The sequence below is a fragment of the Elephantulus edwardii genome, unplaced genomic scaffold, assembly GCF_000299155.1.
Source record: "Elephantulus edwardii isolate Elephantulus edwardi_28Jun2011 unplaced genomic scaffold, EleEdw1.0 scaffold00005, whole genome shotgun sequence".
Classification (NCBI taxonomy): Eukaryota; Metazoa; Chordata; class Mammalia; order Macroscelidea; family Macroscelididae; genus Elephantulus; species Elephantulus edwardii.
In genome coordinates this window covers 26393112-26407173 of record NW_006399755.1, presented here as the reverse complement: position 1 = coordinate 26407173, position 14062 = coordinate 26393112, and the positions used below count along the sequence as shown (strand labels likewise).

The window sequence follows — 14062 nt, the reverse complement described above, 5'->3', positions numbered from 1 at the left end:
GAGACTAAAGTGTGCCTGATCCAGGCCATTGTCTTTGCAATTATTTGCATCAGAAAGCTAGACAATGACTAGGGGTGATAGAAGGAGAATTGATGCCTTTGAGCTGTGGTGTTGGAGAAGAGTACTGAATATACCATGAATTCCTAAGAGAACAAACAAGTTCATCCTGGAGAGGGTTAAACCAGGCTGCTCCTTAAAGGCTAGGTTTCTGAAGTTTCATCTGACATCCTTTGGACATGTTGCAAGGCGGGATCAATCCTTGGAGAGGGATGTCGTGCTTAGGAGGGTGGAGGTACAGTGCAAGAGAGGAAGAACCTCAATGAGATCAATTGATTCAGTGACTGGGGTAATGGGGGTAGGTGTGTCAGAGACAAAAAGATTGGCACAGAATAGAACAAGGATTAGGGCTATTTGTTGTACATAAGGTTACTTTGAGTCACAGGTGACTCGATGGCACATAACAACAACAACGTACTATTCTGTGCCATTAAGTCTGTTTCAACACATAGCAACCCTACCTGTATTATAGAACATGAGGCTTCCAATGGCTGGACAGTGGATCCTGACTAGTACAGTTAAGAGCGAGACTATTGACTGATGGTTCAGACAGACCTACACCATGACACGTCAGAAGAAAGTCCTAGTAATAAGCTTCTGAAAAGTCTCAACTATGAAAACATAAATAGTGCTCAGGTTTACTCTGAAACACAGAGGTCATAATTAATCAGAATCAACTTGACAGTAACTAGTTTAGGTTTTTTGCTTGATTTCTAATCTTAAGGAAATAGATTACAACACTTTTCTTCTCAGGTTCCACTGGGTGGGTAGAACAGCCAGATAGTAATGAGAGCAGGCCATCTGTACGACTTGGAACCCACAGCCATTGAGTCAGTTCGGCCCTAGGATTTCCAAAGCTGGAAGTCTTTACAGAAGCAAACTAACACACCTTTCTCTGCATCACCCAGTGACCCCTTATTCACATACATTTTAACTTTCCCTTCACTATTACCTTTGCTAAGTCTCCAGGCTCCCCCTCTCCATTGAATTGCTCTCCTCTATTTCCATCCATAAGGGGGCTCTGGTAATCTATTGGATAGAGAGTTGCACTGCCAGCTCAGTGGCCAGCAGTTCGAATCCACGACCTGCTCTCAGAGAGAAAGATGGACAATCTCCTCCCACGCTCTTTACAGCCTCTGGAAACCCACTGGAGAGTCAGCTAATTTTGCTAGCATATCATTTATTAACTGCTGCATTACAAAAGGCACACGGTTACAATCCACTAACTGCTCTGTAGGAGAATGGGCACTCTCCTCCTGTGTGATTAACTGCTTCTGAAAACCCACTGAAGGGCCAGCTATGGGTCGATTCCAACTTGATAGCAATCAGCAGCATCAGTATAACTTAAAGCATAAAGAAAAAGATAAACCACTCCACATAGTAACATGTCATCTTAAAAAATAAGTTGTAGAATAGAGTGAAAGGGCATAAAAGCTCAGAGAAGGGAGAGAATTCTGATTGCAGGAGATGGTAAGAAATAAGTCATATGGGAAAAGATTGCACAAAACAGTGTGAAAGACCCATGGGGCCGAGGAAATGGCCAAAACTACAGCCACCCCATGGCCATTGAGTCGATTCCAACTACGGTGACAACCCATCAGGTTTCTGAGATTCCAGATCTTTAAGAGGAGACTGCCCACCATTCTCCCACAGAACAGCTGGTGGATTCAAAGGACTGACCTTTTGGTTGTCAGCACAACGCTTAAGTAAGTGCTCCTTGAAAGAGTAACAGATGCAGATAAATGGAGCAGAGGGTGAGGGCTCCAGGGTTTCATTAACTGGAACACTTTAGACAATAGCTTCAGCTCTCAAAGTATATTTTACCTCAACTCCAAATTGACAGCTTAGGGTTATTGTGAGCATTAAGTGAGGTAACATGTGGAAAGCCTTTCCCAAAGTCTGGCAATAGGGGTCATTTTGTTGCCATTCTGTAATAGCATAGTCCACTACTACTAAATTTTAGCTCTGGTATGTCAGGTACTAACTGCGCCCTTGACCTCCGTGTGGAGTGAACCAGTAAAGGTAAAGTCACAAGTCTTCTCCATCTGGAGACTTTTGCTCTCTGTTTGATTGTTGTTGTGTTGGAACCAATTAATTCATAGCAGACTCCTCTGAGGGTTTTCAGAGGCTGTAAATCACATGAAGCGAGATTTCCAGTCATTCTCCTGAGGATCAGCTGGCTGGAGCACTTAAACTGCTCTCCTTTGGGTTGGTAGTGCAACTCCTAACCCACTCGGCCACCAGAGCTCCCTTCTAGAGGCTAGTCCTATTTAGGATGGTTTTCCACAGTTAGAGAAGGAACCCCAAATCAGCAGCCATACCCCATACCTAGCAGAGATCAACCAAATGAGAGGGTTGCTTGATTGATCCAAGTAATCTTTCATGCTAGAAAAATTATCCAGGACTTAAAATGTCCCCTTACAATGTTACGAGCAATAGCTTCACTGGACTCAAACAATACATTTTTTACTTGTGGGGTGATTTTTTTTTAAGGGGCAGAAACTATTTAATAGAAAATTTATAACCTTATATCTAGTGACATTTCTTCATACTATGAGCAGTTTATACAAAACAGATGCCAGAGTAGTGACGACTGTGTGCACCTGTGGAGCTGATCTTACGTGTCATTTTCTCCCCTCTTGCAGTTCTTGCAGACAATCTGAAATCCAACCCTGGAATTAAGTGGCAGTATTTCAGTTCAGAAGAAGGCATTTTCACAGTTTTCCCAGCACACAAGTTCCGCTGTAAGGGCAGCTATGAGCATCGCAGTAGGTAAGTAGCCCAGTCTGCTAAAGGTTCAGCTGTTCCCTAAGAATGATCTATGTGCAGCACTGACATCTCCTATGGAAGGTCTGTCTCTTCTTGACTATGTTGTACTAGGTAACATATGTGAATATGGAAATGCAGGGATCATAAATGATAAAGTTTAAAAATTTTAGAACTATCAGCAGGCCAGATAAAACTGGGTGTTTACTAAAGAGATTAAGTATGTCAAGTACCATTATTGTATTGAGCTTCATTCAAGACAGTTGACCATGGAAGACTGAAATTAATATCTGTCCCAACTGTCCAGTTTTTTTTTAATTTTATTATTATTTTTGTGTGTGTACCATCAAACCGGATCTGACTGGTACAGGAGGAGATTGTCCCTCCTTCTCCAGAATAGCATCTGGTGGATTCGAACCATGTACCTCTGGGATTGCAGTGCAGCTTCTTGCCACTAGGCCACTAGAGCTCCCTCCAACTCTCCATTTTGAAATGCTCTGATTGCCTGCATTTCTGTATTCTTTTTCTTCTATTTTTGTAATGGCTCAATGAGATCACCTAGTGAAAGGAGAGTGGTACTCATCTTTCTTGAGACATAAATGATGATTTTCTCTCTAAAAGACTTTGTAGTGTATCTGCACAGTGTGTAATTCTCAACTACTCTTTCTCTGTGCTTGGCGTACTTCTGAAATTTCCATGTCAAAATCTCAACTAGCTCGAATTGTGAAGCTATCCAAGAAAACACTGCACTTAAAAAAAACAACAATCACTACTACCTACTTTTCTCAAGGAAGTGGCATGAAGTTGTACCATTTAGCAGAAAGGCAGTAATAGGGAGATAATTTGTTTGACAAGACTCATCAATTTACAGAACCCTTGAGGCAAAGCTTGTTTCCTCTAGAATCCCAACAGCTTTCCCCTTTGCAGTGTCACATGTTTGATGCCGCTGCATCTGGAGTCAGCGCAAAGTGCCCATTTCTGATGCCTTTAGTTGGAGCTTAAATTAACCATCCCTTTAGCTTCCTTTGCTTTTCATATGAAGACTGTTTTGGGTTTTTTGTTTGTTTGTTTGTTTGTTTTCGGGTGTTGGGGTTTTTTTGTTGGTTTTTGTTGTTGTTGTTGTTGTTGTTGTTGTTACTTACTCAAATCACTTCTCCCTCCTTAAACATCCCACTGAATGCTTGGCTATCTTAAGAAGCTGAACCAGAGGTCATGGCTTTTGGGTTCTAGTTTGTCTTATTTGTCACTAGAGCAAATGATATACTGTCAATTGTCTGATTCCCCTTCACAATCAAGAAGGTAGATTGAATGACATGCTTCTAATGAATAGCTTGTGAGGAACAGTCTCAAAGGGAAAGCAGGACCTTATCACAAATCAGCATTCATCTACATCAGATAACCTGAAAGGTTTTCATATACACCTTCCTTAAATCAACTCTCAAGCCACTCTTCCCCTGGCTACCTCACCCACCTGCCTCTTCACATAGATTACAGGTTCCATCCCTTTACTTGTCCTGCTTTTCTCTGATGTCTTTGCAAGTCCTCTGCATCCCTTTGAAGCTGTGGAGTGAGTGAGGACTGATTCCCAGTCCAGACATTTAGTGTTACTGTCTATCCTTCCCACTAAAGCCACTTCAACAATAGCCAATGACAGTGTGAATGCATATTCTGCTTTTAGCTTATGTGATTTGAGATGTAATAAAAGAAGAATGCCAACTTAAAGAAGAGCCTTTCACCTAGTTTATGGTGACCCTGGAAGACTGAAAAGTTAATATTTGTCCCAATTGTCCGTTTTTATATGCTCTGATTTCCTTCATGCCTATAGTCTTTTTCTCCTGTTTTTGTGTTGGCTCAGTGATATCGCCTAGTGAAAACAGAGTGGTGTTTTTACTGATACATGAGCTCTGGTGGCATAGTCAGTGAAGGGCTTGCACTCTTAACCAAAAGGTTAAATACTAACGGCTTCTTGGGAGAAAAATGGGCAATCTCCTCCTGTGTGATTTATAATCTCTTCAAACCCAATGGAGGGTCAAGTATGAGTTGGTACCATTTTGATGGCAAAGTCTAAATTTGTTAATTTAATAATGGGTACAGGACTTTTTGGCTTAAGAACAATTAATGCAAACTTAGCCAGATTTTTAATTTTATTTGCCTGCATTTCTCAATTTGGACTCAGCTTTGTGTATCATCTGGCATCTAACATTTCACAACGGAATTCGTTATTTTAGGGGTATCAGTAAAGGGGCAAATTGTCTTGAGGCTGATTTGCCTTATTCTACTCCCCCTAATTTGTTCCAGCTTTAGAACTGTGAATAAAGACCTTGTTAGACCTCTTCTCGCAGACCTTCCTGCTCTGCACATTAGCAGGAGGCGGCTTTGATGGGAGGCACTCTTCTTATGTATGTCCCCTCTCCTTTCATTTAATGTTGGCAAACAAAAACCTGGCAAAAAGAATGGCGATGACAGGCTTGGACAGTTTGAAGGCACTGTTTTAATGTTTAAGATAAGGGGCAGACTTAACTGAATTACTTTAGTCCCAAACGGAAAAGCTCTCTCTAGGGAATCTTTGCCTGGAGAGTGAGAAACCAAACTTGCTGCCCAAAACATGCTCACAGTAGCTATTGTTGCTGCTGCCATTAGCAGTGTCCTGTCAGCCTCTGGCTCATGGTGACCCTATGCACAAGGAAACAAAACACTGCCCAGTCTCATACCATCCTCATGATAGCATGTAGATAACACCATTGCATTCCTTCAGTTTTCATTGCCTAACATTCAGGCATAGAAAGTCATGTCCAGCTTTGTCCATCTTTATGTGGAAACTTCTTTGAAACTTGCTGAGCATCATAGCAGCTCACAAACTTCCTAACAGGTGAGTGTCTGCACATACCCGCTTTAATTCCAGCAGAACCCTGCTCCCCAGATCCTCAGATGACTGGCATTCGTGAGTGGGCTGTTCTGTCCTCTTTGCACTGTCTGCATGACCCCAGAGGCACTGACTGGCTCTCTTTCCTGTGTAGTGCAATGGGCTGCGTCACAGACAGCAGCAGCACATCAGCTGAGAGGTTTGGCTTTTGAGTGTACTGAAACAGCCGGCCTCCTAAAAAGCAAGTTTCTTCAAAGCTTACTTTTCTTGTGTTAGTGTTTAGAAGACATAAGCTACTAACCTCTGTTCTGCAGGCACACATTATTGTTCTAAGGTGTTGTTTGCAGAGCACCGTATGATTTCGTCCAGACCACAAGCCCTGGAGAAACAAACACCAGTGTGTACACACACACACACACACACACACACACACACCCCTTTAGTATTCACAGCTGTGTAAAGGTGAGACCTTCTACCTGAACCAGAACTGACCCCAGAGCTTCTCCCTGCTCTAGACCCATCTATGTCTCCACCGTGCGGCCTCAGTCGAAGCACATAGTGGTGATCCTGGACCATGGAGCTTCTGTCACAGACACTCAACTTCAGATCGCCAAGGATGCTGCCCAGGTCATCCTTAGTGCCATCGATGAACACGATAAGGTGATTGTTCCCCCAGTGGCCCCTGTGGCATTGGGTCTTCCTTCATACATTTTATGCTTTTTTATTAATCTCATTTATAAAAGACTTTGAGATAGGAGAGTGTTTGGGTTTTTAATCCTAATATTTGAGGAAGCAGTGGCTAACTACCAGTCTTAACTCTTGCTAGGCACTCCTCTAAAGGGACCTAATGGTGTAGTGCATAAAGTGTTGGGCTGCTGTTTTAGAAGAGTCAGCAACTTGAACCCACTGTGCTAAACAAAGATTAAGTCTGTTCCTATTAATATTTTCTTGTTATATGTTTTCAAGTTAGGACTAACTCATAGCTGACCCTCCATCAGGATTTCAGAGGCAATAAAATCATACAGGAAGAGATTGCCCAGCTTTCTCCCGCAGAGCTCCTGGTATATCTGAACCCCTTGCCTTTGGGTTGGTAGCACAACTCAAAAAACTGATGGAGGGCTGCCATGGTTTGCAATAAACTCAACAGCACTGGGCTTGGAAGATCGACCTCTTCAGATCAGCCAGGGGAGTTCTTGTGGCCTAATCCATAGGGACCCAAAAGCCATTATTCTCTCAAAGGCTTAACACCATAAAGGTTAAAATCTACCAATGGCATCGCAAGTAAAAGATAAGACACTCTCCCTCTGTTCCATTTAGAATCTCAGAAACCTAATGAAGGGTCATCTATGAGTCAGTTCCAGCCAGACAGCAATGAGATTTTTTTTAGTTTAGTCAACCATGACTTTTACACAGGAAATTATGTGAGGGAGAAGGGTGAGGGATTATGATGTTGGTGGATAACGGAATTTTATCTCTGGATTGATGAAATGTAGAGGCAAAGGGAAGGTTGTGAGGTTTAGTTTACCTAATCTCCACAATACTTTAGAGATAAGTCTATCTACAACCAGCAGTGATTTATTGCCCGTGGACACTTTCAGGTTCACCATTTTAACTTTCCTGGCCCCAAAGAGCTTGTTTATTAACCCTGTTAGTAACTCCATGCCTGACTCCCACCCCTAGTCTGAGAACCAAGATAACTCATATACCTGATAAAATTGGACTGTTGTTTTTTTTTCTCTGCCTGAAATACTATTTTGCCATTGTTTCTCTTAAATGATGTGAACAGCATCCTACTGATGTCATCTTAGAACAAATACCAAACTCTAGAATGGCTCCCCTTTTTTAGTTATCGTTAATCTTTTTCCATTTTGATAGATTAATGCCTTATGCATTTACGTTTAAACAACTAGAAACTGTTCTGTAGGCCGCCTCTTCGTAGGGCGTCTGAAGGTTTGAAAACAAAGGGTAAGGGATTACGCTTCTTTTTCTTTCTTGAAGATTTCTGTATTGACAGTAGCCGACACAGTCAGGACTTGCTCACTTGACCAGTGCTATAAGACCTTCCTGTCACCGGCCACCAGCGAGACGAAAAGGAAGATGTCCACCTTCGTGAGCAATGTCAAGTCTTCAGACAGCCCCACGCAGCACGCGGTGGGATTCCAAAAGGCCTTCCAGCTGATTCGAAGCACGAACAATAACACAAAATTCCAAGCAAGTAAGTCAGCTCCCCCAGAGTACGTGTAAGCAGGGTAGATAAAAATAGTAATAGGCATTTATTGTAAATTGTTTATGTGTAAAAAATTGACAGTGGAGTAGGTTTCCACGTGTTGTGGTGATGGTCATCAGATCTTACTGGGTTTTCTTATCTTTTCTAATCAAAGGTGCTCAGTCGGTCTGATTTCTTCACCCCCCTTCTCCTTTATTAGGAACATAGTTCCATTTATTTCTCAAGGGAATACCCACTTCCTTTTTAATGCTAATCATCAGCCAGCCGGCGTGCAGACTTGGAGCGGATGTGGGCTGTACGCATGCGCACGTCAGCGGGCCGCGGGACTCCGTTGCTTGATCCTTCTGTCTTCTAACCAGCTGTCATTTAGATGAGCACGGCTCTTCAGCTATACAAAGGCACTCTAATTTAATTTTCATGTATTAAAGAAAATCTGGAATTGGAATGCATGCTAGAGTAAAGGACGTTTGAAATGGGCTCATACTTTGAAAGTCCTGAAAGGAATATATGTCATTTTCCTTTTCATATTAAAAAAAAGCTGCCTGTTGTTGCGTTTTTTTTTTGTTTTTTTAAAGGGTTTTGGTTGGTTTGGCTTTTGGTTTTTTTAGAAAAAGAATTTATCCTATTAAATTTTAAGGTTGGATTTTCAAGCTCTTTAATGTGTATGCGAATAACTGAGACAACATTGGTAAAATGCAAGCACAGTGCTTTGAATATAGCAAACCCTCAAAAGAAAGGCCAAAACCAAGCTCCAGCTACCATGTGTCTGATCTGATTTACAGAGATTCCATAGGATATAAAGGGAACTCTGGTTGTGTAGTCCTTATGGAATTGCACTGTAACCTAAAGGCGAGGTGTCTCTAGTGGTTCAAATCCACAGCAGCCTCTAAAGGAGAAAGAAATCGCTTTGTGCAATTTACAGCCTCAGATCATCTATGAGTTGGTTCTGCCTCAGTATTCATGAAGGAGAGAAAGTTTAGGGCAGAAGAGAGTTGCCCAAAGGATTTGCAAGGCTGTAAATTCTTTATAGAAGCACACTACCTCTTCTTTTTTGAGAACAGTGGCTAATGAGTTTGAACCACAGACCTTTTGGTTAGCAGCTCAATGCTTTTAACACAGCTCCACCAAGTCTCCCACAAAAATAAAACTCTGTAATTATTACAACTGATGATAGTAGGTGATGAAATCATTTTCAGTTCCAACATGGCAAATTATTATAAACTTAACTTTTTAAAAACAACATTGTTTTATTGCTACACAGTTTCTGTTGGTCAGGAGTTCCAAAGACAGCTTAACTGGATTGCCTGTTCAAGGTCTAAAAAGAATATACTCAAGGTGTCAGCCAGGACTGTGGTCTCATCTGAGGCTAAGGATTCTCTTCCAAGCTCCCATGATTGTTGGCAGAACTCATTCCTCTACAGCTCTGTAACTCACTCTTCTTCAAGAGCAGCAGAAGACCTTTAAATCTCTGCCTACAAGGGAACACTTCAACCCTTTACTAGAGGACTTAAAGGCCTTATAGGATAGTCTCCCTTTTCATTAATTCCAAGTCAACTGATTCAGAATCTTAATCATCTTTTTCTTTCCTATCTCTATATCTTTTTAATCTATATGTGGAACAGTTATTTGGGAAGCTGGGTTACATGAGAAGTGTGGCCTCAGGATTGGAAGTAGACTCATGAACAATCTGCGTGATGCAGATGACACAACCCTGCTTGCTGAAAATGAGGAGGACCTGAAGAGCTTGTTGCAGAGGGTCAGGGACTGCAGCCTTCAATATGGATTAAAGCTCAACATCACGAAAACAAAGATTCTCACCACTGGGCCAACTGACAGCATCATGATGGATGATGAAGAGATTGAGATTGTTGACAGCTTCAGTTTGCTTGGCTCTACAACCAACACTCTTGGTACCAGCAGCCAGGAAATTAAAAGACAGGTTGAACTGGGAAAGTCTGCTGTCAGAGACCTCTCTCCAAGGTGCTGAGGAGCAACAATGTCAGTCTGGAGACTGAGGTACACCTGACACAGGCCATGGTCTTTGCAATTACTTGCTATGTATCAGAGAGCTGGACAATGACTAGGGATGATAGAAGGAGAGTTGATGCCTTTGAACTGTGGTCCTGGAGAAGAGTGTTGACTATACCATGGACTGCTAGGAGAAAAAACAAGTTCGTCCTGGAGAGGGTGAAGCCAGGCTGCTCCTTGGAACCAAGGATTCTGAAGCTCCATCTGACCTACTTTGGACGTGTTGCAAGGCATAATCAGTCCTTGGAGAGGGACGTCATGCGTGGGAGGGTAGAGGGACAGCACAGGAGAGGAAGACCCTCAAGATGGATTGATTCATGCACTGGGGTATTGAGGATAGGCGTGTCAGAGATAGTAAGATTGACAAGGGATAGAGCAGGGTTTAGGATTGTTTTACATATGGTTGTTACGAGTCACAAGCAACTCGATGGCACATAACAACAACATTGTAACATTTTTTAATTGTGAAAATTTTACAGAGCATATTGGGTTTTAATTTACTTATTCATATACATTTTGTTTTCTAACATTAAATATGATACTCACACTTTCTGACCATTCTCTTATTGTATATTCTCTTTCCCTCTACCCATCTTAATAAGAATCAGTTATCCATAGATTAATTTCAACTGCCTTTCTTATACCTGATAACCATCCAAGAATTAGTCTATCTATGTATAAATGTTTCCTTAGCCTTATATCTACAATGTTGTTGTTGTGTTCTGACTATGAATCAGAACTGACCCATAGTTGACACTGGTGGGTTTTTAGAAGCAGTTTTTTAATTGCACAGGAGAAAATTGTCCGTCTCTCCTGAGGAGCAACTGGGGGATTCCAACCATATGCCTTTGAGATTGCAGTGCAGCTTCTTACTGCTAGGCCACCAAAGCTCTGAGTAGTAGATGTTTTACTATTGTCATAAATGATAAGAGTCATTTAGCAACATATTCAATGGATGCTCTGCTGGAGAAGGAGGGGCCAATTTGACAGTACACACACAAAATAAAAAATACAATTAAAACAAACAACATATTCAGTAAGTGAGGAATAGAGATATAATAGGTAAGTGTATGGGTTTGAGTTTCAAAATTGTGGACTAAAAGTTCTATTCTGATATATAATACTGGTCTTACACAATATTTGTCCTTTTGTGATTGGCTAACTTCACCCAGCCAAATGCCATAACTCCCTCACTTACTAGTCATCTATGCACACTGTGCTAGTAATTACAGCTACATGATAACTCGTTTGATGTATGACGTAGTCTAATCATAGAAGTGATGTCCCATCACCTTTGCCATATAGGTTAAAACCACGTTACACATCCTGCCCACATTCAGAGGGAGATTAACATGAAGGGACAATTAATTGAGCTTGTGTGAATTCTGTTTATTAGTCATGATAGTCTGTTCACCAAACAATGTTATGGGATGGCTGGTTGTAAAGTTGCCCATGGTTCCATAAGGCCAGCGCACAATGCTAAGTGCTCCAGTATTTAGTGCCTAGTGGCTAGTTGCCAAGGTTACAAGCTAGTTGCCATTTAACTTTATTAGATTATCACTAGAAATTCCCTTTCCACTTGATTTAGTTGTTAAGTCATCTTTAGAGCTAATGTCCAGTTTTAATTATTACAATATTAATAGAAATAGCTGAATAGAAATGCTATACCAGTGGCTTTATTAAGTTCAGATGTCTACATTGGCCAGGCAGTAAATCTAAGCTTGGAGATAAGAAAATTGCGATTGCCGAGAGTGTTATAAGAATGTATACTATGCATGTTTGATTAAAAACTGACAGAAGGTCTTATGTTCTCTTCTGTTACTGCCGAGCAGGAATACCTTTCCAAGGTTGCCAAATCTTCTCTTTTAAGAGAAGCCAAAAATCTGGATTTTTATGTGAAATCTACTGATTTTCAAACTTTGATAGTCATTCCTGCTTCAAAACAGTGAAGAGTCCTCATTAACCTCTTCTTACAGATTTCTTCCATTTAGCACAAGGCTGCCTTGATGAGAGGTGTTTCTCCTCTAAATTGGGTTTTTTTATTTCCCTTCTTCTGTGTATGCAGGCTAGCACCTCTATGGCGAGAAAAGTGAGTACTACAGGCTTGGACAAATTTTCACAGTTTTGTTTCAGTGCTCACGAGGGTCTCTTTTAGGCTAGTGAAAATGTTCCTGTGACTCAGACTCAGCCCATGAGCTTCTTATGGTTTACGTATTCTTCTGATAGTTCAGAGATGAGACAACCCAAACTGGCCATTCTTCTCTTCCAGAGCAGCTGGTAGATTTGAACATGCCTTTGGGATTACAGTGCAATTTCTTCTCACTAGACCACCAGAGCTCTGTTGGGAACACACACTGGATTGTTTAAGTCAATGTTTAAGGAATTCATGGTATCCACCTCACAACTGAGAGGTTTCATTGTGCCTCTAGGAATAAAGTACACCCACAACTCCTCACATAACATAATTAAATCCAAAGACCAGGTTGTTATGCAAATATTGGCATTACACAAAAATGGAGGAGACCTTAGAAAGATGGATGGCTCTACCGTCTTATACATCATCACAAATCTTATACATCATACACAATCCCATTTCTCCAGTCACTGAGTCAATCTATTTCATCCTGGGTCTTCCTCTCCTGTGCTGTCCCTTCACCCTTCCAAGCATGATGTCCTTCTCTAAGGACTGGTCCCTCCTGATCACATGCACAAAGTATGTGAGAGAGCTTCAGAATACTTGCCTCCAGGAAGCAGCTTGGTTTCACCTTCTGCAGGATAGACCTGTTTGTTCACATGGCAGTCCATGGTATCAATAAGTAATAGCTGTAATAATGATGATATTCTTTTTCCAGTGGGACTTCTATCTCCAGCTGACCTAATACAAAAATTCAGTTTCTCTGATTAAACCCAAAGTTGGCAAAAGATAAGTAGTAATTCTGTTTGCCGTGTAGTAAGGGAGTCTGTTAGTACTGGGAATTCAGGTTCTGTATTTCTTCGTTCTACAGATATTGATTGAACCGCTGTCGTGTACCAAAGATGACAAAGCTTTGTCTCATATACTTTGGCCCTGTTGCTAGGAGACATCGTGCTTGGAAAGGTGGAGGGTCAGCAAAAGAGAAGACGACCCTCAGCCAGATGGATTGACACAGGAGCCACGACAGTGGGCTCAAGGTCAGAGAGGATGAGGATGGCACAGATAGGATGAGGTTCCGATCTGTCATTCATGGAGTTGCTGTTAGTTGTATACAATTCAATGGCACTTAACAACAACAACAGTTGTGTAACTGACACTATTATAAATGCCAAAAGCTGAGCTATTTTAATATATGAAACCTGCCCTGTAACGCTGTGGTGTAAATGTTTCTGTGCCTGATGATAAGATTACTACCCAGTTACTAATAGTTAAAGAGGAAGTTGCAAGTCATATACCACTGTACCTTTTTTTCCAGCCAAAATACCAGTACCTTTTATTCAGTACTGCAAGGGATAATACTAATACCATCAACACTTATTTCTAATAATACCAATACCATCAAACTTATACCATGTATAATATACAACTTATAAATACCATTGTAAATTATATTTATATTATATATGATAAATACCATTTATAATAATACTAATACCACCGACACTTATGGTTTCTAGTTTTGTCTTTTTGGTGATTAGTTGCTATGTTATTTTATAGCAAAAGGATTTGGTGAATACTGAGGATCCAGTCACTTAGGTTGACCCTAAATTTTAATTGGCTTCCTCAAGCTGGAGATAGAATGATTGAATTTGGTACAATCAATGACTTATTCATTGCAAATACATTTTAAAAGAAACATAAACACATGTTATACACATGGATTTCATCTGATGGTATGCATAGGAATCAGATCGGTTACATCTGCGGAAAAAACCGCTGGAGAAGCTCAATATCAGCTGTGAAAACTAGGCCAGGAGCTGATTGTGGAACAGACTACCAGCTACTCATACGCAAGTTCAAGCTGAAACTGAGGAAAATTAAACCAAATCAACAGGAGCCAAAATATAACTTTGATTTCATCCCACCTGAATTTCAGAATCATCTCAGGAACAGGTTTGAGGCCTTGAACACTAATGAGCGAAGACCA

At 41.1% G+C, this 14062-nt stretch overlaps 1 protein-coding gene across 1 annotated transcript in view; it reads left to right on the top strand.

Annotated features, from left to right (window-relative positions):
• CACHD1 (cache domain containing 1) overlaps window positions 1-14062 on the top strand; it is a 358380-nt gene that overhangs the window by 263906 nt on the left and 80412 nt on the right. Inside the window, exons 5-7 of the mRNA XM_006879767.1 lie at window positions 2703-2829; window positions 6202-6346; window positions 7685-7901. Of these exons, the coding sequence (XP_006879829.1) occupies window positions 2703-2829; window positions 6202-6346; window positions 7685-7901 (489 nt within the window). The remainder of the gene's footprint in view (window positions 1-2702; window positions 2830-6201; window positions 6347-7684; window positions 7902-14062) is intronic.